The 25,172-nt window shown below is 43.4% G+C and overlaps 1 protein-coding gene across 1 annotated transcript in view; it reads right to left on the reverse strand.

Moving 5' to 3' along the window:
• Positions 1–25,172, reverse strand: part of UST (uronyl 2-sulfotransferase) — a 321,994-nt gene that overhangs the window by 95,357 nt on the left and 201,465 nt on the right. Inside the window, exon 5 of the mRNA XM_003926823.4 lies at positions 20,314–20,467. Within this exon, the coding sequence (XP_003926872.1) occupies positions 20,314–20,467 (154 nt within the window). The remainder of the gene's footprint in view (positions 1–20,313; positions 20,468–25,172) is intronic.

Below are 25,172 nucleotides of genomic sequence, written 5' to 3' on the forward strand. Positions count from 1 at the left end.
CTGTTCTTCCATTTGGCTTCTTGCTTCTGATTGTTTTCATTCCTGCCTTGTTAGTGACCTCCGCTTCTACCGTGCCAGTGATGGTCGGCTCACAGGTCAAGGGCCTATCCAGTATGACTCCATTCCAAGAGCTCCTGGTAAAGATCTTTAATTGCTTCTTGCCACAGCTTTGTCATTTGCAAAAAGGGATTAATAAGGCTACCTTGGCGAGTAGCACATTCTCGGAAGATGGTAGACTTGATGTGTTTTGAGTTTTTAAAGCTAAAGTCCTTTGAAAACTTGGTGTTAACTGATGCCGTAATGTAAAATTATTTATTCTGACTGAGTCTTAAAATTCTCAGTGCTCAATATGGCTTTGCAGATAAATTAAATATAGACTGTGCTCTGATTTTCACTAATAACATTTAGAGAGAATTAGATGAGGTGTCTTTTATCAAAAACATTTAAATCAATGCTGTGTTAAAAAGGGAGGCCCAAGTAGTTTTAGGTAAAGGGAATGAAACAAATAATACCTTGCCTCAGTTGAGAAGAACTTTCCCAGCAAAAGGAAACCTTTTTAAAAATTACACGCTGAAGGTTTGTTGGACTAATGACAACATTTTATTTGTCAGTAATGATTAGTATTTAAAAGCGAGTGCTCATAGACCTCAAGTTTAAAGGCACTATTAAGGCTGCTAAGCATAGCAGAAGTGTTTCTTTTTGCTAATAATGTATTAGTTTGGGTAAACTGGTGTAGCTTAATTTCACCAGCTATAATGGAATGATGTACTCTGAGATGCACTGGGCCCTGGGTACAGCTGTAAGATCTGAACAAGCAACAATTAACTTTGCTGAGGACAATGAAGCATCCTACTACGGTTTGAATGTGGTCTCTCCAGAACTCAGGTGTGGCCAATGTGATAATATTAGGAGATGGGCCTTTAAGAGGTGATTGGGTCAGGAGGGCTCTTCTCTTGTGAATGGGACTAGGTGGCTTTATAAAAGGGCTTGACATGGTGGGTGTGGTGGCTCATGCCTGTAATCCCAGCCCTGTGGGAGGCTGAGTTGGGTGGATCATTTGAGGTCAGGAGTTTGAGACCAGCCTTGCCAACATGGAGAATCCCCGACTCTACTAACAATACAAAAATTAGCCAGGTGTGGTGGTGCATGCCTGTAGTCCTAGCTACTTGGGGGCTGAGTCAGGAGAATCACTTGAACCCGGGAGGCAGAGGCTGCAGGGAGCCAAAATTGCACCACTGGCACTCCAGCCTGGGTGACAGTGTGAGACTCTGTGTCAAACAAACAAACAAACAGAGCTTGATGGAAGGAGTTCACTCGCTTGTCCTTCTGCCTTCTTCAGTGTGAAGACACAACGTTTTTCTCCTCCAGAAGAATCATCTTAGAAGTGGACAGAAGTCCTCACCAGACAGCTGAACCTACTGGCATTTTGATCTTGGACTTCACAGTCTCTAGAACTGTGAGAAAGAATTTTCTTTTCTTTATAAATTACCCAGTGTCAGGTATTTTGTTACAACAGCACAGAGGAAGACATATCCATTTTATAGTCTAGACAGAAGTGTCCAGCTTAATTAGCAGCAGTGACCCAGAGGCAACAGAGATGCTTGCATGGAAAATACAGAGATACAAATTTATATGAATGAAAAATATGCAAAGCATGCACTGATGTGATCATATATTGTTTGAACTGTGAACCAAAAATGTATGCATTTATTCATTTACTGAGATAATAATCTTTGAGCACTTATTATGTGTCAGACCCTGTGTGCATGTCTAGTACTAAAGTACAGACAAAAAGACAGGAGAATTCCCTGCCCACATGCAGCAAGTTCTAAGACCTTCCTATGCGATAAGCTCCATGGAGGCAATGGGGGTGCAAATAAAGCATCGAAGATAGCTCCTGACCTTTGGGAGCTGACCGTTAGGCTGGGAAGGACTAAGGAATCAATGAGAGTGTCACACAGGACAAAAAGGACCAGTTCAGCATAGTAGTTAAGAGCATGGCTTCCGAAGCCTGTTTGCCTGGGTAGGAATGCTGGTTCTATTACTTAATGGAGGCAGCTTCACTCTAAGCAAGTTACTTAACCTCTCTGAGCATCAGGATACTCAACTCTAAAATAAGATCATAGTCACACCTTTTATAAGATCGTTATGAGGATTAAATTGAGGATTCTAGTGCTAAACAGTATCTGGAACACAGTGTGACGTCAGGAAAAAGAAATGGGGTAAAGCACACGGGCAACTGGGACCCTAAAAACGGAAAACACCTCAAAGACTGGGATCGAGAGAGACTGCAGATGAGAATCTGAAAGATGGGCAGGAGGTGGAGAGAGGAAAGACAAGGCCTTTTAGGCTGGGTGCAGTGACTCATGCCTGTAATCCCAGCACTTTGGTAGGCCTAGGTGGGAGGATCACTTGAGCTTAGGAGTTTGAGACCAGCCTGGGCAATATGGTGAGACATAGTGAGATCTCATTTCCACAAAAAAACAAAAACAAAAATTAGTCAGGTGTGATAGCTCATGCCTGCGGTCCCAGCTACTTAGGAGGCTGAGGCAGGAGGATCACTTAAACCTGGGAGGTAGAGGCTGCGGTGAGCTGAGATCCCATCACTGCACTCCAAACTAGGCAAGAGAAGGAGATCTTATCTCAAAGAAAGAAGAAAAAAGGGAAAAAAAGGTCATTCAACTTAGGATATCAGCATAAGGACAAGGATAGAGATGAGGATGAGCTTTTCTGAAAGATGATGTCAGCAGCTTGGTTGGATTAGCATGTATTTGGGAAAGCAATAAGTCAGGGCTGGCAGGATAGGACCAGATTGTTAAGAGCCTTGAAAGACAGAGAAAGGCCTATAGGATTCATCACAGTGGGCAGGAGTCACCAAACTTCTTGAGCAAGAAATTAAATGGTGTGATGTGAAGTGCTGCTTTGGGAAGCTAATCTGGCAGCACTATGCAAGCTGAAAGAGAGAGAGAATGTCTGGAATTTGAGAAGAGCAGTTAGGAGGCATGGCAGAGTTGAAAAAAATTAAAGACTGTTGGCAGCAGCAGTGGAGGAAGATGGGGACAGCTGAGAGACATTCTAAAGAAAAACTAAAAAGCATTTCACTGCCAATTGGACTGAGTGGATGAAGGAAATAACTCTTTTTAAAAAATCAGGAGCATGGTACATAAGTGATATATATGTGTTATTCAAAAGTTTTAAGTAACAAGCAATCATATTGGACGAAAATAGATTAGACAAGATGTATGAAACTGACCGCATAAACTCTTATTGGATACCCAAGAGAGACTGTGAGTCCTAATAAAGATGAGGGACCAAAGGACTTAGGGAAGGGAACAAATATTGCGAGGCATGATGAGGCCGTCTGTGATGGGCCAGGTACAAAACCCACCATTCCAAACAAAGCCACTTGAGCTTTAATACCTGGGGTTCGTGCATAAAGGTAAAAGGCATTCGCTGATCTACGAAATTAATAATCTAAATTTAATGAGGGGGGCAGCTGCAAATAACAAAGTTAAAATCTCAGATACATCTTAAACCAAAACAATTCAAGTGAGTTGATTTATTCCCTCACTCCAACTTAGTTTCCAAAAGTAAGGTAAAAATGAGAGTCGCTGCTTTGACCACACAGAGCTAAGTATGGGCATGGCAGGAAGTAGAGTGTCATCACTTTGAAGTTCTCAAGGTCAAACTTTAAAGAGAAACATCGTCCAACCAAGGATCAATATTCTTCTCAAGGATCTTGGCTTATCTGCGTCCATATTTGTAGCTGAATGGGTGGACTGAAAATTGCTCAAAGTTCAGGGTCTTAGGCAAAGATTTCTCCCCTTTCCAATGCCAAGTGAGCTCAGGGTCAATACAAAGACCTTCCCAGTCCTTTTGTAGCTGCCCCCCAGGAAGTCAAAGAAGGCTTCATCAGAAGTCAGGGAGATGTGAGGTCTCCACATCAGAGGTGAACCAGCCCTAGCCAAAGACCACCTAGGCTTGGAGTAATTCAGTTTTACATCTGCTGTTATAATTTAAGCGAAGTAAGATGGGCACCTCACATGACTTTCAGCCTCCAGTTGTTTTTCATCTCTCCTTTGTATTGCAAAACTAAGAATTACAGTTCTAGTCTGCATTTATTACAATTTGTTAAATGTGATCACTGAGGAACTGACTGCCAGGGAAACCACACCCATGGGAAAAGACACAAGACAACATCCAACCCAGAGACCTCAAGAAAGGACACACTTGAATTTGGTGACACAGGCAGTTGAGAATGAAGCCACTCTGGAAGTGGTGGGTTATGAAAAAGGAAACGTAGGTTACGGGTGGATGTGGGGCCCAGGGTGTTAATGTGATAGTCTTTGTCTTTTTCCTTAGGTTTCTCTGTCACTAGTTGTTGAGACTGATGCCGCTTATATTCTCCCTGAAACGAAATCCCAAAGGATCTGAATCCTAAATGTCATATCCTAGTAGAAAAAAAGGAGAATGAATTTGACAATTAGCAATTTAACTTTTACTTCAATTATCTGATTTGTATGATAAACCAATTTTTTTTAAACTTTTGCTTTATGTTTTGGGATACATGTGCTGAACATGCAGGTTTGTTACACAGGTATGCATGTGTCACGGTGGTTTGCTGCACCTATCGACTTGTCATCTAGGTTTTAAGCCCCACATGCATTAGGTATTTTTCCTAATGCTCCACCTCCCTCTTCCCCCAACCCTCTGACAGGCCCCGGCGTATGATTTTCCCCTCCCTGTGTCCATGTGTCCTCATTGTTCAACTCCCAGTTATGAGTGAGAACTTGTGGTGTTTGGTTTTCTGTTCCTGTATTAGTTTGCTGAGGATGATGCTTTCCAGCTTCACCTATGTCCTTGCAAAGGACATTAACTCATTCTTTTTTTTATATATTCCATGGTGTATATGTGCCACATTTTCTTTATCCAGTCTGTCATTGATGGGCATTTGGGTTGGTTCCAAGTCTTTGCTATTGTAAATAGTGCTGCGATAAGCCTACATGTGCATGTGTCTTTACAGCATATATAAAGACTATATACTATAAAATATATATGATTTATAATTCTTTGGGTATAAACTCAGTAATGGGATTGCTGGGTCATTTTGATCACAATTATATTTAACACTGTTCAAGGGATACAACAAAAGCAAATGGATAAGAGGTATAAAAACTAGAAAAAATAAAAATAAAACTATCACCTGGGAATATAATTTTATCTAGTAAACTGAAAAGAATCTGTGAAAATTCACTCACTAAAGTGACTGGGTTAAAGATAACATATAGAAATTAGCCACAGTAATAATATGCAACAATTGCAACAATAGCAAATCAAATATCTAGAAATCGACTTAACTATGCAAGATCTAAATGAAGAAAACTTTAAAACGCTGGAGAGGTATAACAGAAGTTCTGAGCAAATGGAAAGGCAAAATACATTCTCAAGTAACACAAAACTCAGAAGCCATAAAAAGAAAAAGGTTGATAAATTTGACTACAAAGAAATAAAATTATGCATAAAAAAACAAGGAAGGTTAAAAAATTACTAACTAGTAAAACAATACTTGCAATTTATATCGTAAGTAATGGCCAAATTTCTGTAATTTTCAAAAAAATGTTTCTAGAAATCAGAAATTAGCAAAATGGGCAATGATATGAAGAGAAAGGAAAATACAAATGCCTCTTAAACATGTGAGAAGATGCTCAACTTCACTCATAAAGAGAGAAATGCAACTTACTCCCCTGACACATCATTTCTCATCTCTCAGGCTGACAAAGATAAAAACATACGATAACATGGTGTGCAGGTGAGGGGCTGAGGAACTGAGTGATGCACAAGAAGGACCACATTCCCAGAATCCTGATACCAGAAATATGTGGACATATCCATTCTGATGTACTGTTGACAGCACTGAGTATGAATCGGAAATGTGCTAGAGCCAGATAGTAACAGCTTATAAGAGGCAAATGCCCATCTTTTAACTCTGCTGTAGTCAGTGATGTCATGTTAGTAGTTTGAAATCACCATGGTGAGAAGTATTTACACCACATAAATTGGCAAAGTTACAAAACAACTCCCCACCCCCGCCAGAGGTGGTTGTTAAACATTTATGAGCACTCCACTACTTATAGTTTCTAAAGTCTCTACCAGTTTAATACACTGAAAGTGATATATTGCTTTAATCTGCAATTTAAAAATTATAGATGAGGCTGAGCATTTTTTAGATTATCTGGAATTGTAATTTTTCAATTGGGAATTAGTCATGTTTTCACCGATTTATAAGAGCTCTTATATATTAATGTCTTCAAGAATATACTCTCATTGGCCAGGCGCAGTGGCTCACACCTGTAATCCCAGCACTTTGGGAGGCTGAGGCAGGCAGATCACGAGGTCAAGAGATCGAGACCATCCTGGCCAACATGGTGAAACCCCATCTCTAATAAAAATACAAAAAAAATTAGCTGGATGTGGTGGCGCGTGCCTGTAGACCCAGCTACTTGGGAGGCTGAGGCAGAATTGCTTGAACCCGGGAGGCGGAGGTTGCAGTGAGCCGAGATTGCACCACTGCACTCCAGCTTGGCGCCTGGCTACAGAGTGAGACTCTGTCTCAAACAAAACAAAACAAAACAAAGAATAAACTCTCGTCATATTTGTAAATATTGTCTCTATTTGATTTGCCTGTTAACATTGCCTATAATGCCTTTTTGTGAAATAAACTTATCTAAAGACAAATCTAAACTTCATTTCTTTTGTGATTTCTCCCATTGCCTGTGTGCTTTGCCATCCTCTAGCTCAGTTACATCTTATTCCACAGTACAGACAACTCGCAGCCTCCACGGCTGACACACATCCTTCTGATTTCTCATGTTTTACCTTTTTAATCCATGTGAATTTATTTGATGTATGTTGGGTTCCTTAACTATCCGATTTTTCCTGCACTACTTATTGATAAACCTATCTTTTCTCTATTGGTGCATGATGCTTTTTTCCTAACCGAAATTTTATTGAAATAACTATAGATTCACATGCAGTTGTGATGCTTTTTGATAATAAAATAAAATAATAATAATATAATAATGATGATAGCTAATATTACATTTAAAGATCAGAAAGACATAGGAGTGTTTTAAGCAAGGCAACGATGAAGTCAGATATACGCCCAGAACACTTTGACCATGGCTTGGAAGAAGATGAACTGGAGACAGGTTGACAGTGTCCGGCATATTACAGGTGTTTTAAATATGTTGAAATTGCACATGCAAGTGGGGAAAAGAGGTGGACGTTGTTGGAGCTGCACACACCCTCGCCTCCTTTTGATAATAAGCATCTGTTGTTGGGAGTTTCACAGGGAGCTGTGATGGGTACTGAGACTAAAAAAGATGACATTCTATTATCAAGTTACATTTTAGTTCAAAACATTAGACTTAGAATAATGAAATAATTGAAGGGTTTAAGAAGCAATGTAAGAGAATGTCAAAAAGAAATACCTACGCTGAGCAAAACGGGTTTTGGCTAATCTTATCACCTTGGTTCAGGACCTTTAATCTCACAGGGTTTTTATTAATAGTGGTGAGACACAGAATGCCAATGATTATACCTGACATTTGTCATCAAAGTTTCTTTTATTTATTTATTTATTTGAGACGGAATCTCGCTCTGTCGCCCAGGCTGGGTGTAGTGGCGCAATCTTGGCTCACTGTAACCTCTGCCTCCTGGGTTCAAGTGATTCTCCTGCCTCAGCCTCCTGAGTAACTGGGACTACAGGCATGTGCCACCACACCCAGCTAATTTTTTGTATTTTTAGTAGAGACAGGGTTTCACCGTGTTAGCCAGGATGGTCTAGATCTCCTGACCTCATGATCCTCCTGCCTCAACCTCCCAAAGTGCTGGTATTACAGGTGAGATTCTTCATTAATTATTGAACTTGATAACTTTGTCTTATACATCTGCTGACTCTTTCTACAAGTCTTATCCAAGTGGTTAATTACAAAACCTGGGATGAAGGATTAATGGTCTGCAGGGTAGCAAAGAGACAGCCATCTTACCATAAAAATCACATCAGTGTTATTTCATCTTCAATGCAAAGAGAGATGCCTATGCAAACGTTTAGCTGAATGTTGAGACAATTCTATTGTGTTTTTACTTTGTAACATAAAATGCAGAGCCATATTTTAGGAGTCAGTGCCTTACTCATTTGGCGACTGGGGCTTCTTGCAGACAGGTGTTTTAAAAGCTTTGTCAGGAAATAGAGTAAGCTTTGGTTAAAATTCTTTCATTCAACTGTGAATATCTGCATGGGTTTAGGGTCAGAGAAAAAGTGCTTTGTTCTAGAGGCTGTGTGATTTTGTAGCCAGTTAAGCCCCAACCTGTTCCATTCATTCCTGGCTGCTTTCCCAGAAAGCACATGGGCTGAAATCAAACTTCTTAGGAAATTCCTCCCAAACCACTTTTACTAGTATCATTTCTACTCTGTCCGAGACACTCACTGGTCAGTCAGAAAGGGAACACATGTTGTTTGTTACATGTGCTTAGCAAATCTCAATGACTATAAACCAGGACCACCACAACCTCCAGGCTAGATTCTTTAATGTATAACTTGTTCAGATATTTAATTTTTTTTAATATTATAAGGCAAGTTTGAACTTTCAATTGCATTTCAGGAGATTAGGCATCTGTAATACCTGTTTCTATCCAAGATTATTCTGAAGCTCCAAGATACTTAGCATGGCCTTGGCTCCCCACCTACTCACCTCCTTTTAATAATAAGCTCATGCTAACATCGACATTATGCTCCATGCTTTGGGAAGAAGCATGCTTTGTCCTCAATATGGTGACAAATAGTCAGACATTCCCTCCTCTTAGTTTCTATCCTCCTTGTAGTCCGAAGTATTTTAGCCTTGTCCTTCAACTTCCAGCCATTAGAGGGCAAGGGTGCCGCAGCTAACAAATTCTGAGTCTTGTTTTGAGAAACCTGAGTGAAGCAAGTATTTTTCCAATTACACACTATCTAATTCAATTTACATTTATTAGAAAAACTGCCAGCTATTTCATGTTAATATTGACATTTTCATAAGTACTCGCAATTAGAATTCAAGCTGAGATTCCAACAAATCTCTTAGATGTTTTACACTTACTTTTCCTGTCTTCAGACTTTGCAAAATATTTTTAAGAACACGTTTGGAGGTCATTCAGCCTTTGGGGAATTTATACTGTGTATGTAAAACAGTTTGGGCTGAGAAAAAAATATTACAAATGGCAAAGCAATTGAGGACAACTACAGAGGCATGCCAACTTCTGCAAAAATAAGTGTAGGGTAAAAAATTCAAAATTTTAACAAAGTTAAATGGAGCCATTAGTTTTTCACTTTATATAAAACCTCATCCCACAGCTTCTTTCGATAGCAAGCCCCCTGACTGCATTCAGAGAACATTTCCTGACTGCCTTTACAATGTAGTTCTACTCACCCACGTCTTTTAATTTTGTATTTACATGTCTTTGTATGAATTGGCCTGCATTTAAAGAATGTCACATGCCTCTTTGAAGATGTGGCAATGGACTCCAAGTGGCTTGTCAACCTAAATAAAAAGATGTCCATATGCTAAACTCTTTCATCCATCAAAGCGCTCATTCTGTTTTATTGTCTAAAGCGAAGCTTCCTAAAGTGAGATCTGAAACGTACAGTGTGATGCACTCCTTGGTTTGTGGATAATAAATACTATCTACTTCAACTTTAGAATAAAGTCTGACTTAAGGCATATATAGACTATTCATAAATACAACAAATAATATTGCACTATACCACCAAACCTTTTTAATGACATTTATTTGCATAAGCCAATTAAAAGCTAACAAATAAAAATGCCTAAGGGGAGGGCAAATACAGGTTTTTCCAAATGGGCAGAGGATAAGAAGGTAAGCTTCCATAAGGCATTCAGGGGGGTGCTTCTCGCAATGTAAACAGCTCCTGCTAAGGCAGTCAGGAACACATGTATTGTTAACTCCTCAGAAGTTCTGAACCTCAGCTACACGTTGGCATCATTCCCGAAGCTTTTTTTTTTTTTTTTTAAACCCAAAGCCCAGGCTGCACCCTAGACCAATTAAACAAGAACTTTCTGGTGTGGGACCCAGGCATCAGTAACTTTTAAAGCCCTCAGGTGACTCCACGAGTGGCCCAGGCTGAGAACCACCGCCTTAGTAAACGTTAGGCACCCCCAGCAGGGGCGCAGCGCTGAGCGTCAGCGGTGGGGCACAGCTGCAGCAGCTCCACTGACTCACAGCGAGGGGCGGGGCTCACAGCAGATGAGCTCAGCTGACAGGTGGCCGGCGGATGCACCTGGCTGTGCTCTTGCGTTGGGTGCGCCTGATGGGACCGTGCATGGAGACAGCAGGTCGGGCAAACCTGCCTTGGCAGCTATCAGAGAAGCTTTGCTTTCCCCACAACTGGGACATCTGGAGAAACACTTGGCCGTTCCCAAGCTCCTGGCCTCCCTAAGCCCTCTGCTCCTGCCAAATAGGTGGTTCACCACAGAGTGAGCCTCCTGCTCTCAGGCTTTTACACTTTCTAAAGTGTCACCTCACTTTCAACTGCCTCCTCCTGCTGTCCCCAGAGCCTTACTTCTGCCGCATCTGCTCCTACCCCTAAATACAGCGCCCACCTCTCCTCTCCCCTCCTTTGCTCTTCTGGGAACCTGCGCCCAACCCCACTCTTGCTGGTTTCGTTCTTCCCCGCATTTTTCAGATTGCTAATTTAACACATCCCAGCCAATGACGAGTCCTGTATGGCTGCATTGAGCTATTAGTATCTCTCTCCTTGTTCGTGCTAAGCCTTTCAAGTCTGAGTCTTCTGTTGCTAACCAGGCAGCAAGCAACTGGAAGCACAGCAATGAGTCTTCCATGTCTTTGTAATTGCTCCCTCATCGCTGCCCCTGACCCCAACTGGAACTGCTCCTTGCACATGGTTGACGTCCCATAAATACTTGCTCCTTGGTTTATTTTGCAGTTGGATCAGTGCAGTAGCCTCTTATTAGCTGGTCTATCCACATCTAGGTGAAGCCCTTCTCCACTCTGCATGTTGTTGCCAAAGTGATTCCTCAACCGCAAAATGTAAAAGATCCAGGATGCCCTGTAAACATGCCTCTTTTGCTTTAAGTCCTTTAGTGCCTCCACAGGGATCTTTAACAGGGTCTGGGAGGCTCTCTGGGGCCCACGCCCTGTCTCCCCACATCACTGGATTCAGCTCTTCCCTTCCTCCCTCAGCCCACCCTGCTTCAGCTTCCCTGGTTCTCCTCCGTGCTCGCTGTGCTCCCTCCGGCTGCAGGGCTTTGCATGGGCTGTTCTCTATGCCTGAGTGTTCTTCCTTCTCTTTCCCTTTAGATCTAGCACAATCATCACTTCTCTGACCTCCAGACTTGCCAACTACCCCATTCAATGACTGGACAGCACCATGTCCACCCCCCTCCTGCCCCACCCATTGTAGGATGTGATGCAGCTGTGACTTCACATACATTTGTGTGGTTTTAGGATGAATGCCTGTCTCTCTTGCAGTCTGTGAGCTCCGTGAGGACTGATGGTGTCTATTTTAGCTCAACATTTGATTTCCAGTTCCTACCACAGCTCCTACTATACAGAAAGCACTAAGTCAATGTTTATTGAGTGAATGAATGAATGATGGATGGATGAGTCACTAGTAGAAGAAGAAAAACAAAATGTTTGGCCACTCGGTTTTGCAGATCAGGGACAGGACAGCCATGTTTTGGTGCCACTGCACAGTAGAATGCACAGTGGCAAGCACCTGTAAGTGGCATAGCCAAGTGTTAGAATGCCTGTCACACCCACATCCTCTCCACAGTCCTCTTGCCTCATGCTGAGTAAGTCGTCCTTGGTGACATTGTAGTAGGCAAAAATGATGGACCCCAAAGTTGTCCATATCTTAATCCCTGGGACCTGTGGCTATGTTACCTCATATGGCAAAAGGAACTTTGCGAATGTGAGTAAGGTTACAGACCTTGAGAGGGGAGACTATGGCGGATTATCTGGGTGAGCCCAATCTAATGACGTAAGTCCTTAAAAGTGGACAGCCCTTTCCAGCTAGGCTAGAGAAATGAGATGGAAGAAGGAGAGGAGTAAAGCATGAGAGGGGTTCAATCCAAGGCTGGTGTCTCTGAAGATGGTTGAAGAGAACTGAGAACCCTGGTGCAGCCTGGCCACTGACACTTGGGTGCTGGGTGTGGCTCTAAGTCTCAACAACTTCTAGTTTCCATGTGACTTGGCTGTGCTGTGGGTTACACACTTCCCATGGGCCCTGGCTCTTCCTGGCATTTCCTGGTCTTCATTGGCCTGCCGTCCTTTCATATTCACTCCCACAGTTCTCCTGCCCACTGGCTCCTGTTACCGGTGAGCTGAGTGAATCATAAGCCCCTTGTAACTAAGGTAGCCTCATGCAATGCCCCCTTGTTGGTGGTTTGATCTTAACCACCCCTCAACCTCTCTGGGATCGCCATCCTGGTCCATAAGAGGGGACCGAGGAGTGCTCATAGCTACACTAGGGGAGGCTGTGAGGGCGGATGCCCCAACATGAGGCAAAGCATGCCAACCTGCTATACGCCACACACGTGGCTGCTGCTGTTTGGTGGTAGCACAGGTGGCAGAGGGCTGCATTCTATTCTAGCTCCAAAATCCCCTTGTTGGTTCCTCCTCTCCTCCCTTGCCCCCTACTTCACCCATCTTCTTTTCTGTTTGCCTGAATCCCCAGGGATACCCTCGGGTCTTGCTCATCCCCAGAAGCGGCCTTTGGTCCTAAAAACTCCTGTGACTCCTTCTTTAGGAGGACACAGGAGTTTACATTTCCCCAGGACAAATGTATTTCACAGCATATCTCTGAAGCAGGGGCTTCCTGGTCCTCCATGCTCCTGGATGGCTTGCATCAGCCTGGCAGAGCATTCGGTTCTGGTGTGCCTTTCTCGTTACCCCTTGGAGGCGGAGAGTGTGCGTGTATATGACTTTCCAACCCAGGGCCTACAGGAGCTTAGGTTTCCAAGTAAATAAACACAGGACACATGTATGCCAGCGGGCTGGGATCAAAACACATCTCCAGCTGTTGGGAACACAAAGAGAAGCAGTTTCCTTAGAAACGGGTTCCCAGGGGAAGGAGTCTAGTGAGGCAATTTGAGACCACAGCAGAAGTAGACCTGAGGGTTCAGGACCCAGTATGTCCTGAGCCCCAGGAAAACAGCAGCCCCTGTGGACTCCCTGAGCAGAGGAGCTCCAGGTCTGTAGGAAAAAATGGCCCCTTTAGGTCATGTGGAGCCAGTAACAGAGCCAAGGGGGTAGGAGCATCAACACTGAAATGTGTTCTGGAGAGTTTTCGCTTCCAAAGCACTTCAGTGTGGAATGCTCAATTGACTCTCCAAAACCCCTGTAATGCAGGCAAACTAGGTAATATGGTCCCATTGTACAGAAGACACAAGCAAGGTTCACAGAGGCTAACTCCCAGGCCAAGTCACCCAGCTAAGGTAGCTGAGAAGGGAATATAAATCCACCTTATCATGGGGCCCTAGCTCAGCCTGCAACTGGAAGCTAAATTTGAACTAGTTGAAGACTAAGAGACCAACTTTCTTACCTTCACAGATTTGGAAAACAGAGATGTTTACTGAAACATTTAAAAAGCAGATAATCCAAAGCCCTTCTTCATTTTATTTATTTATGAAAAATGATGCTTTAGGAATAGAGGCAATGCCTGAGGTTTCTTTCATTCACAGGACAGTCTCAGCTGGTCGAGACAGAGTGGAAATTTCCATACACCAGTGTTTCATATGTATACTTTCAGAGTTAAAGGACGTTCCGAGTCCAAAACTTTCAAGTAGATTAAAATGCATAGCTTCCTAAAAACCTTTGCTGACTCTGGCCAATTTTCAGACTTCTCCAGAATCCAACAGGGCCAACATGATTCACTGAATTCTTTATGAATTAAGAAGCTGTAAATTACGCATCTTTTCTTTTAAACATGCATTACTTTCCACACTTTACAGCCAAGCCGAATAAATAGTGTCACAGAGGCAGTGTTTTCTCTGGGAAAATTTTCTCCCTTCTCTTCCTACTCTTCAAATGGAGAATGGCCTAGTGAAGTGGCAATAATGGTTAGGGCAGGAGCCCAATTTGACATTTTTGAGAACTTGACATGTGTTACCAGCCAGGTGAAAATGACAGCACAAGAAATCCACTTTCATGAAAGCTCTGAGATTAGAAAAGGAAGAGGCTTCAGCAGGAATAAGATGCCCTCCCTCATCTGGAAATGACAACAGTTGCTCTTCATTAGAAAAAGCTTTCCATCATTCATACTTTCATTAAATATGGTCTGTGTGCCAGGTATTTCCCTACCCTGGAAATAAAGGAGGCTGGATATAAGCTGGAGGAGAGTCTCAGGTCCTGGAATGTGTTCAAGTGTGCCTGGGTTCAGAGGACCCTCACCCCCAAAAAGGAGGCAGCCACCTCAGCACTGGGGAGTTTCCAGCTATGGTCAAAAAGTAATGAATCTAAGACTTTTCACAATATGGCTGCTAGAAGCTGAACTTGCATCTACGTGAGCACCAATTTATTTAAAAAACGATTTTCCAGCAAATGCAAAGAAAGAAGAGTTTGAAAAGAAACAGAAAGTTTGGGAGAGATCCAAGGTGGCTGATCACCGGAAGCTCGGGGTTGTAGCTCCCAGTGACAGTGCAGAGAATGAGAGGATGCCACAGTTTCAGACAAAGTTTTGTTGCTCATACACCAGGAGATTCCCAGCGAAGGAGCCCCATGGGTCGCCAGCATGTCTCTTGTGGCCGGCGAGGCGGTTTTGCCTCTGTCCTGTGGTTCTTGGTGCAGAGTCAGAAAAGCACCATCAATCTTAACACCGCTGTTTTAGCTAGCGCAGTGGGTTGCTCAGATTCCAGCGCTGGGAATCAACAAGTTGGACGTCCACTCAAAAACCTAATTATAAAGACAGTAATTATAAAGACCACAGATGGATAAATCTACAACAAAGGGAAGAAAACAGCCTAAAAAGGCTGAGAATACCCAAAATCAGAATGCCTCTTCCTCTACAGGGGATCACAGTTCCTCATCAGCAATAGAACAAGGCCTGATGGAGAACGAGTGTGTTCCATTATCAGAAGCAGGCCTTAAAAGGTGGATAATAAGAAACCTATGTGAGTTAAAAGAACTTGTTCTAATCCAATCCAAAGAAACTAAGAACTTTGAAAAAAGGTTTGACAAAATGTTAACAAGAATACACAATTTAGAGAGGAATATAAGTGAATTGATGGAGCTGAAAAACATGATACGAGAACTTCGTGAAGTATGCACAAGTTTTAACAGCCGAATTGATCAAGCAGAAGAAAGGATAACAGAGGTCGAAGACCAACTCAATGAAATAAAACGAGAAGACAAGATTAGAGAGAAAAGGATAAAAAGGAACGAGCAGTCTCCAAGAAATGTGGGACTATGTGGAAAGACCTAATCTACATTTGATAGGTGTACCTGAATGTGATGAAGAGAATCAATCCAAACTGGAAAATACGCTTCAGGATATTATTGAGGAAAACTTTCCCAACCTAGCAAGGCAGGACCATATTCAACTCCAGGTAATACAGAGAACACCACAAAGATATTTCTCAAGAAGACCAACCTCCAGGCACATCAGATTCACTAGGGTTGAAATGAAGGAGAAAATACTAAGGGCAGCCGGAGAGAAAGGTCAGGTTACCCATAAAGGGAAGCCTGTCAGACTTACAGCAGATTTCTCAGCAGAAACCCTACAAGCCAGAAGAGAGTGGGGGCCAACATTCAACATCCTTAAAGAAAAGAACTTTCAACCCAGAATTTTACATCCAGCCAAACTAAGCTTCATAAGCGAAGGAAAAATAAAATTTTTTGTGAACCAGCAAGCACTCAGAGATTTCATCACCACCAGGTCTGCTTTACAAAAGCTTCTGAAAGAACCACTACACATAGAAAGGAACAATCAGTATCAGACTTTCTAAAAAATACCAAAAATACCAAAAAGTAAAGAGCATCAAAATAATGAAGAATTTACATCAACTTATGGGCAAAACAGCCGGCTAACATTAAATGGCAGTATTAAACTCACATATTATTATTAAGTTTCCCAATGATAGTGGAAGACTTCAACATCAATATTAGACAGATCAATGAGACAGAAAATTTTCAACGACATCCAGGACTTGAACTCAGATCCAGAACAAGTAAACTTTACATTTATAGAACTCTCCACTTTAAATACACAAAACACACACTCTTATCCGTACCATATCACACCAACTTACAGGTTTCAATGAAATATTGGTTGGCTGGTTGTTATTTTCTTCCCTCATTTTTTTCGTGTCTTTATTATTAAGCACAGTTATAGGAATACCCATTTTTATACTGCATTCTAGCCCAGGCAATAAAGCAACACCCTCATTCTCTCTCCCTCTTCCTCTTCCTCTTTCTTGCTCTCCTTCATTTTTATTATTATTACTATTCTTTTTCTTTCTTTCTTTTTTTTCTTTTAAAAAAAAAAAGAAAGAAAGTTTGAGAAAACCTAGTTGTTCCCAGAAAATAAGGAGTAGCTATAAGATGCTTGGATATTTGCAAACAAATTGCTGTAACATGATGTCTTTGCACAGATGGACAATGTTCCATAAAATGATTCTGCTTCAAAAGCATGGGATTCGGCCCAGTCCGCTTCCCTTTACCCTTCAGGAGGTAAAAACATAAGGTCTGAGTGGGCAAATAGCACCAAGGTAGAGTCAGGAGGTCTGGCTTCTCCTCCTGGCAGGAACTTTACCCAACCCGGAATCCCAGGCCTATTTCCACACCTGTAAAATGAGTGTCCTCATCCTCCTTGGGGTTCCTGCAAATCCTAGGATTCCTTTACTCTTTCCATTTTCTTCCAAACCACTCTGCCTCACAAGATGGTATTATTTCACCCCCAGAGCAGGCTCAGAGGCAGGCACTGGCTGCTCCCAGCTGTATGCTAAGCAGCTCTGTAAGGCTCAGGGCCAGGAGCAGAACTGTCCGATTTTTGGCAACTGGATAAAGCAAGGGGCTTTGGCGCATTGAGATCTGGAATGATGTGGTAAATCAGCAGACCCATTTCAGGCCAGCACCCAAGACTCTGTGCCTGCGGTGTGTAGGGAGGGGCCTCCGACGGGAGGGGTGGCCTGCAAGGAGCGGATAGTGGGCTCCTCACAGCTGCCTGTACCCCGCTGAGACACAAACAACACCCTCTTTTGAGTCAAACAACTGACCACCCAGGCTTTGCCAAAATGAGGACAGACCCTTCTGAAAGGGGGCAATTTTATTTCAAGGGTCTAATGGGACCAAGGAGATGGAATTAAAAGTTTCAGCTATTAAAAAAGGGCAATAAACCATCTTCTTCCAAATAAACAAACTATCCTTTGAACAAGAAGACAGCCTTCTAACCAGGTCAGGGTGGAACCAGATCATGATGGGGACACACTCCCCCCACCAGCTCTTCTCTCTTGAGCCCCCTGGGTTTCTGCTGTGCTGCTCTGGGGAGCCCTGTACTTTCCTGCTGGGGCCTTGCCAAGGATCGATCTCATGACCTCATCTGACATAGACCCTTCCTGAACACAGTGCTTACATTTGGAAAGGGTGCCCTACAAATCTTTAAGGGCAGAATTCCAAGCAGGGAAATCTCCCTATAATCTCTCAAGTCACATAATAAAGGCAATTACCAGCTCTTCGAAAATATAAGACTTACCCCAACTACTAACTTTCAACATTTTATGACCTTTTTAAAAAAACTCCAAACCAAGCCGGGTGCAGTGGCTCACATCTGTAATCCCAACACTTTGTGAGGCCGAGGTGGGTGAATCCTTTTAGGTCAGGAGTTTGAGACCAGCCTGGCCAACATGGTGAAACCCCACCTCTACTAAAAATACAAAAATTAGCCAGATGTGGTGGGAGGTGCCTGTAGTTCCAGCTACTTGGGAGAATGAAGCAGGAGAATGGATTGAACCCTGGAGGTGGAGGTTGCAGTGAGCAGAGACCTCGCCACTGCACTCCAGCCTGGGCAGACTTTGAGAGACAGAACGAGACTGAGATAAGAGTGAGACTCTGCTTCAAAACAAAAACAAAAACAAACAAATAGAAACTCCGTATTTTTTTCCCTCACATTTGCTACCTTTCTCTCTAATGATTGCAGCTTATCATTTGTGTGAGTATGTGAAGACTACACTATATGAAATGATTTACATTTCATATAACAAAAGCTTGACAGTGCAAAAAAAGCTAGAGCACTTCTATCAACTCTTACATTAATATTTGAAGAGCAGTGTTCATAAGATGTGTTTTTGTATCATTGGTTTTTCAGCGTTTTCTGCTATCCTTTGGTCCTAACTTTCTCAGCATGAGGATTGAATCAGAACTATGAAAGAATTATCTTGATGAAATGGAATGTACGCTGTTTTTAAAAGAACATATAGCTATATTAATCAAGATCCAAAACAAATAATGAAGATAGAGAAGACATTATTCTTCCAGTAAGTGGTTCTATACTACAATTACACGTCTCACTGAATAAAAAAAAATATGGCCACATTTATAACCTATAGTTTGTTTATTTTCTGATTTTTGTTTTATTTTTAATGAAAAAATGTTTTTTTGAGATGGAGTCTCACTCTGGTGCCTAGGCTGGAGTGAAGTGGCGTGATCTTGGCTCACTGCAACCTCCACCTCTTGGGTTCAAGAAATTCTCCTGCCTCAGCCTCCCAAGTAGCTGGGATCACAGGTGTGTGCCACCATGCTTGGCTAATTTTTGTATTTTTAATAGAGATGGGATTTCACCATGTTGGCCAGAATGGTCTCCTGGCCAAGAGTGAGTCTCCTGCCTCGGTCTCCCAAAGTGCTGGGATTACAGGCGTAAGCCACTGTGCCCACCTTCATAACCTATAAAGAAATAGATTAGGGTTTGGCAAAGAAAAGAAAAAAGCCACTTCTAAAATAGATCATCAATGGAAGAAAATAAAAATAAAAAATATATCACCAAAATACTTCACTGAGGCCTTAGGCAGTGGATCAAATACTGAAGGTCAGTGGAAAGCCGTGGGTCTGGGGTCGTCGTCTAGCCCTAGAAGTTAGAGACATTAACTTCTCTGTATCTCAGTTTTCTCTACTCTAATAATGGACTTGAAAACATGCACATGACACTGAGGGGACATCATCCCGAAATGCTCCCAGCCTCTGAACACCCCCTTCTAGTACGTTTTTAAAATGAGATGAGGAAGCAGCCGTCCTGGCCGTGGCCCTGAGATTAGGTGCTTTCCTCCAGCGGCCAGGTTGCTGTGGAGGGCCCATCAGCAGTGGCCTCGGCGCTGGGCGGTCTTCCAGCCTGGGAGTGACACATCTGAGTGATCCTCAATACTTCCTTCTTTTCTGCTTATGCCCGAGACAGCCCAGGACGCGTCCGGGTGAACCCCAAGGGCTCTCTCAGACAGAGACCAGGATTTCAGCCTACTGGGTACCAGGCTGTCAGCATATCAGTGTTTCTCAACATAGTGATGGGAAATGTCCCTTTCGTTCGAGCGCTGAAAGAAAGACACGCAACTCCACACGCCATTTTTCTTACCAACCTCTGTGCTGCGGAAATAATTACTGGGCTCATCCCTTATGGAGCTGAGGGTCTCAAAACAAATCCAGAGAAAGCAAACAATGATTGCTGGAATGACAGGGTTCTATCGTGCTGTGGTGGAAAGAACACAGACCTGGAAGGCATGGGGTGGTCGCAGTTGTGCCCTTACCTGAGAGATGACTGTGGCAAATCCCACAACCTTTGGAATCTCAGGGTCCTCATCTGAAGACACCTCTCCCTCCCCGGGTTGCCATGGGAACTGAATGGGCAGAGGGATGAGAAGGGGCGCTGCCACCCTCTAACAGACGCCCCCAACACCTCTGTTCCTCTTAACCATGTCACTGCTAGTCAGGACTCAGGAAAGACTGTTTCCGCTCTGGGACCCCAAACCTGGCACTAAAGACAACTGAGCAAAGCAAAATCAGAAAATCATTTGAGGAAATGTTCATTAGGGTCTGGGTCACCTGGAAGCAGTTTCTCTCGCCAAGACCTCCTTCCGGCGGAAGCACCCTCTCTGTGCCACGCTGGGTGGCGGCGCCACCGGAAGCACCCTCTCTGCGCCACGCTAGGTGGCGGCGCCACCGGAAGGCCGCGGAAGGGGAGAGTGAGCCTCCCCTGCTGGCGGGACCGCTCTCCGGGCGGTGGGGAGACCACCTTTGGCTTGCAACAGGACTTACCAGGTAGCGCTCCTCCTGCCTCATGCTGGGGGTGCGGATCATGTGATTCTGTTCCCCTCTCCAGTCTCCAAAGCGACGGAAGAAATAGTTAGATAAGAACCGGTTGACAGGGTCTCTAATGATGTTGATGTAGACAGGCTGGTCTCCTCCAAACCTAACACACAGGGACACAAACATGGCGCTCGTTACAATCCATCGCTGCAGGAGGAAAACAGGGTCTACTTAGACATCTCCCCTCGAGGTGAACTTATTAAAAGGCGACCTCCGGCCGGGCATGGTGGCTCACGCCTGTAATCCCAGCACGTTGGGAGGTCGAGGCGGGCAGATCATGAGGTCAGGAGTTCCAGACCATCCTGGCTAATATGGTGAAAGCCCGTCTCTGCTAAAAATACAAAAATTAGCTGAGCATGGTGGCATGTGTCTGCAATCTCAGCCTCTTCGGAGGCTGATGCAGGCGAATCGCGAATCGCTTATGGCTTGAACTCGGGAGGCAGAGGTTGCGGTCAGCTGAGATGGTGCCACTGCACTTCAGCCGGGGCAAAAAGAGTGAAACTCTGCCTCAAAAAACCGAAAACAAAACAAAAAAAGATGACCTCCTATGCTGAGGTGCCAATGACACGTAATAAGCAAATAGTGTTTCCCGATAGGCATTTTATTATTGTGCAGGAAGTGGGGAGGATGATACCTGTTCCAGGCACCTGTTGAGAGGCTATGAGGACATTTCATAGTATAGCAAGGTACAAATCATGCCATTGTACATGTTAAGGAAAAGATGGTGTCTAGTTTTCTCACTAGGCCTTAGGTTTCTTGAGGACAGGGGCCACTCTTGATCGGATTTAGTATTCCCACTGTCCGGCACAGAACTCACGGGTACCCAATTGGCCCTTGGTGAATGTTTCAGTTGATTGGTAGGTTCTGCACTGCCTTGCTGGGTAAGACAGCAGTTCTCACAGTCCTGGGTCAGGTGCTCTGCAGTAAGCGGGCAAATAACAGCCAGTCTTCACTGAGCACTTCCATTCACCTTGTTCTAAATACCTCACGTGGCCAGCTCGCTGAAGCCCCATAACACGTCAGTGGAGTAGAGACCATAATTATCCTAATTTACACTTGGAGAAACTGAGGCAGGAATAGGGTCCACATCTTGTAGCTGAACTAGGACATGGGTCCCGGCAATCTGGCTCTAGAACCTGTGCTCTTAATTATGGAAAGGTGATTGCCAGAGTTGAGGAAATTTTGTGCCGGATCTCAAGAATGAAAAAAAAAAAATTCAATGTAATTAACTTCAAGTGATAGCCAGTGGCTTTAGATAGAAATAAAGCAAATAGCCAGGTGTTTCATGTTAATTCCTTCCATGAAAGGATTAGACAAAGGCACTAAATCCTGGCCCAAAATCAAGGTCTTCCCGAGGCAAAGTGATGAGGTTGGCTGGATTTGTCTTAAGAATTCCTTCTTTTTCCCTTTGAACTGCTTGAGACCAGTAGCCATGAGGAGTCCGGAGAGAGTGCCCCAGTCTCTGGGCAGAACTCATGCTTTGGTGACCTTCTGAGGGGCCTGCAGACTTTTCTAGCCCTATGATCTTGTGACCTTCTGAGGAACGTGCCTGGACATTCTGTCAGGGGTCAGAAAGAAGTAAGAGAAAACTGACAGGACCCCACTCCTGCCTCTCTCCAGCTGGCAGACTCCGTTCACCTTTCAAAACCCAGCCTGCAGTCACATCACATGCCTCAGCAATTAATGCCCAACCGAGGGTCCATGCCTCCTTCCTCTCTACCCCAGGCCCTCTCTCCTGCACTGTGTGGAAATGTCTGCCTCTCCCATCAGACTATGGGCCTCCTGCAGTCAGGAGCAATAACCTGTAGCTCACTGTGTGGCACACAGTAGCTGCTCAACAAATGATGACCGAATGAAGAAATGAACATCTGGGTGTGTGCCTCTCAGTTGTTAATGTTTCTTCCCATATCATGGGCTCTGTTGTCAGAGGAAAGGCATAACAATCCACCCATCCTTTTTATGTAGGAATTCATATAATGTGGTCCCTAGTTTATCTGCATTTTTAAAAAGAATCTTCAGAGAAAATCCAAAGCAATGACTGTGAGATAGTGGAATTTTAGGCACCAGGACACATGAATGATACACTGGAGCCTGTAAATGCTACCACCCTGGAGCGCACACTGTTCATGGGAAAGGTTAGCCTTGCAGTGTGAATCTTGTTAGTTCTCAGAAATACACATACATGCAACTGGATGAACAACCAACTGGAGTCCCAGGAGTTAGCTGTGCCAAGCACCGGCTCACTACTGTACACAGCCCAGATTTATCACCCCTTTAAAATTAAATTGGGTTTCATATCTATGATAAACAGCAACCACAGTAATAAAGCTAGGGACTAGGAAGACAAGGCTTGCATACCAAATATGCACTTAATCAGACCCTCAAAATTGCTTCATGCTTTAAAAAACCTCAACTGTTCTTCTATACTCATGTAAAGAATGACTGCTAGTTAGCAGAACTGCCTATCATGTGAATCCATGCACAGCTTCCCATCAGGAGATGGTTCTCAGCCTCACAACTGCCATCTCTGATCAATGGCAAGAGAAGTAAGGACTGGCATGTCTTGATGAGCATGGAAGACTTGCTCTTGTTTGCACATTGCAACCCAATGCAAGATTTCCAGAATAATTTTCCAAATGGAAGTTTTAGATGGCTTAAGAATTTATTGTCAAGTATCAGATAATATAGTAGCCTCTCTCTAGAAGTTTCTAACTATGAGAAAGAGGTGTCTGGTATGTATCTTCCTCTTTGCAGAAGGCAATAATGGTTGCAGGCTGCCAGCCCTCTGTGCACACAGCTCCCGCCATATTGAGAAAACCTGGGGTGACGTGCCAGTTATACAGAAGAGGCCAGAATACCACCATGCCACCACCAGGGACCAGAGCATAGCACGTGTGCTAGCATCTGATCAGGGAAGCACATTTTTCAAACCTCATTCCATTGTCTTTAAAACTCAGGCCAGAATTCCTGGCTACCATTTATAAAGTCCCTGGGTCACCTGAACTTCTTGCTCCCTCATGATTTCATTCTGGGGGCAAGAATGATTTGTACCCTAGCATCCCATACAGCGAAATACCCTGCCTTATATTTAAAAGCCTTGAGAGAAGATTCCACAACTTCCCTGTGAAGTCCATGTATCAGTTGAAAAGTCTTTCTCATACCCAGCCAATATTTTAAATTTTCCCTTTATGCACATTTCCTTTTGTCTGAACCATTTGACACAAAGAGTTTGTGTCTCCTCTGCTTTTACAACGCTTAGCCTCTTCAACTTCAATTTTAATTCTTTTAACTTTTTGTTGTTTCGTTCAAAAAATCCTTTGGCTTTTATCTTAAGACTTATTTCCCTTCATTTTATAATCTATAGGTCTAATTTGATCTTTATGGAGCTCTAAAAAGTGGTGGTGACTACAGCTGATCACGGGTTCTCAGTAGTACACACATTAGAGAGTAGAAGAGGGAGGCCATGTTTTGTTTTTCTTTTGTTCAGCCACACACCGGTTTGTCCTTCAGTCACCACAATTACTCCTGCATCTTTGGAGCTCCCTTTTAAGTCATCCTGAAATGGCAGGCATTACCAATTTCTTTGACATTTGTTCCCAGATCCTATTCACCGACTCTGTAATCAGAGCCTGCGGGCTTCCTTTGGACTCTGCAAATTTGTCGTATTTTTACTTTTTGTGATGAGAATATGAAGATCCGCAGCAGGGCATAATTCTCTAGGAACTGTAACTGCGTGGTTCTCATTCTGAGAGGCATTTCCAAACACCTCATTCTGAGCATTTTCATCAACAACTGTCCCACTCTGCTACCTCAATCAATTAATCAGCCCATCAATAATGTTAGTCACTTCTTCAATAGCTACACAAAACACTTGGGTGAAAATTTTGTTTTGTTTTGTTTTGTTTTGTTTCGAGATGGAGTCTCACTCCCGTTGTCCAGGCCGGAGTGCAGTGGCACAATCTCGGTTCACTGCAACCTCCACCTCCCAAGTTCAAGTGATTTCCCCTTCCTCAGCCTCCTGAGGAGCTGGGATTACAGGCATGCACCACCATGCCTGGCTAATTTTTTTTGTATTTTTAGTAGAGACTGAGTTTTGCCATGTTGGCCAGGCTGGTCTTGAACTCCTGATCTTGTGATACGCCGGCCTCGGCCTCCCAAAGTGCTGGGATTACAGGAGTGAGCCATGACACCCAGTCTGGGTGAAAATTTTAGGTATATTTTCATCAAAATTTGAAAGGCATTCTTCCTGAGGTAACAATTATTGCACATGTTAAATCAAGACTTAAGACCAGAATTATTCTGGAGAAATAAGAATATTTTGTACTCCTATTACAGTAGAGATTATTATGATTGGAATCCATTTTTGAAAGCATATCTTGTTCTTTTAAGAAATTCTGGTAAAATACGTATTTACCCTTTTCATTATTTTAAAGTGTACAATTCAGTGTTATTAAAACATTCACATTGTTGTGAAATCATCACCACCCCCCAGCTCCAGAGTATTTTCATCAGCACAAACTGAAACTCTGCTTATTCAACAAAAAAATCCCTTTTTCTGCTCTCCCCATCCCTGGTAACCACCATTCTGCCAAAAGCTTATTTCCTTTTTAGCACCTGGCCTGGAAGTAGAATCTTTGTGCTGCTATCTACATTAAAGGGTGAAAAGTACCATAGGTCAGAGGCACAGGGCTTTGATCCTTGTCAGTGAGGGAGGAAGACACTTTCAAGTGAGAGAAAGGCCATCATGGAAAAGGACAGGACCGTTGGGGGCAGCGTAAGGAGTGGCTGAGGCAGGGAGGGGTAGTAGA

Source organism: Saimiri boliviensis, chromosome 4, assembly GCF_048565385.1.
Source record: "Saimiri boliviensis isolate mSaiBol1 chromosome 4, mSaiBol1.pri, whole genome shotgun sequence".
Taxonomy (NCBI): domain Eukaryota; kingdom Metazoa; phylum Chordata; class Mammalia; order Primates; family Cebidae; genus Saimiri; species Saimiri boliviensis.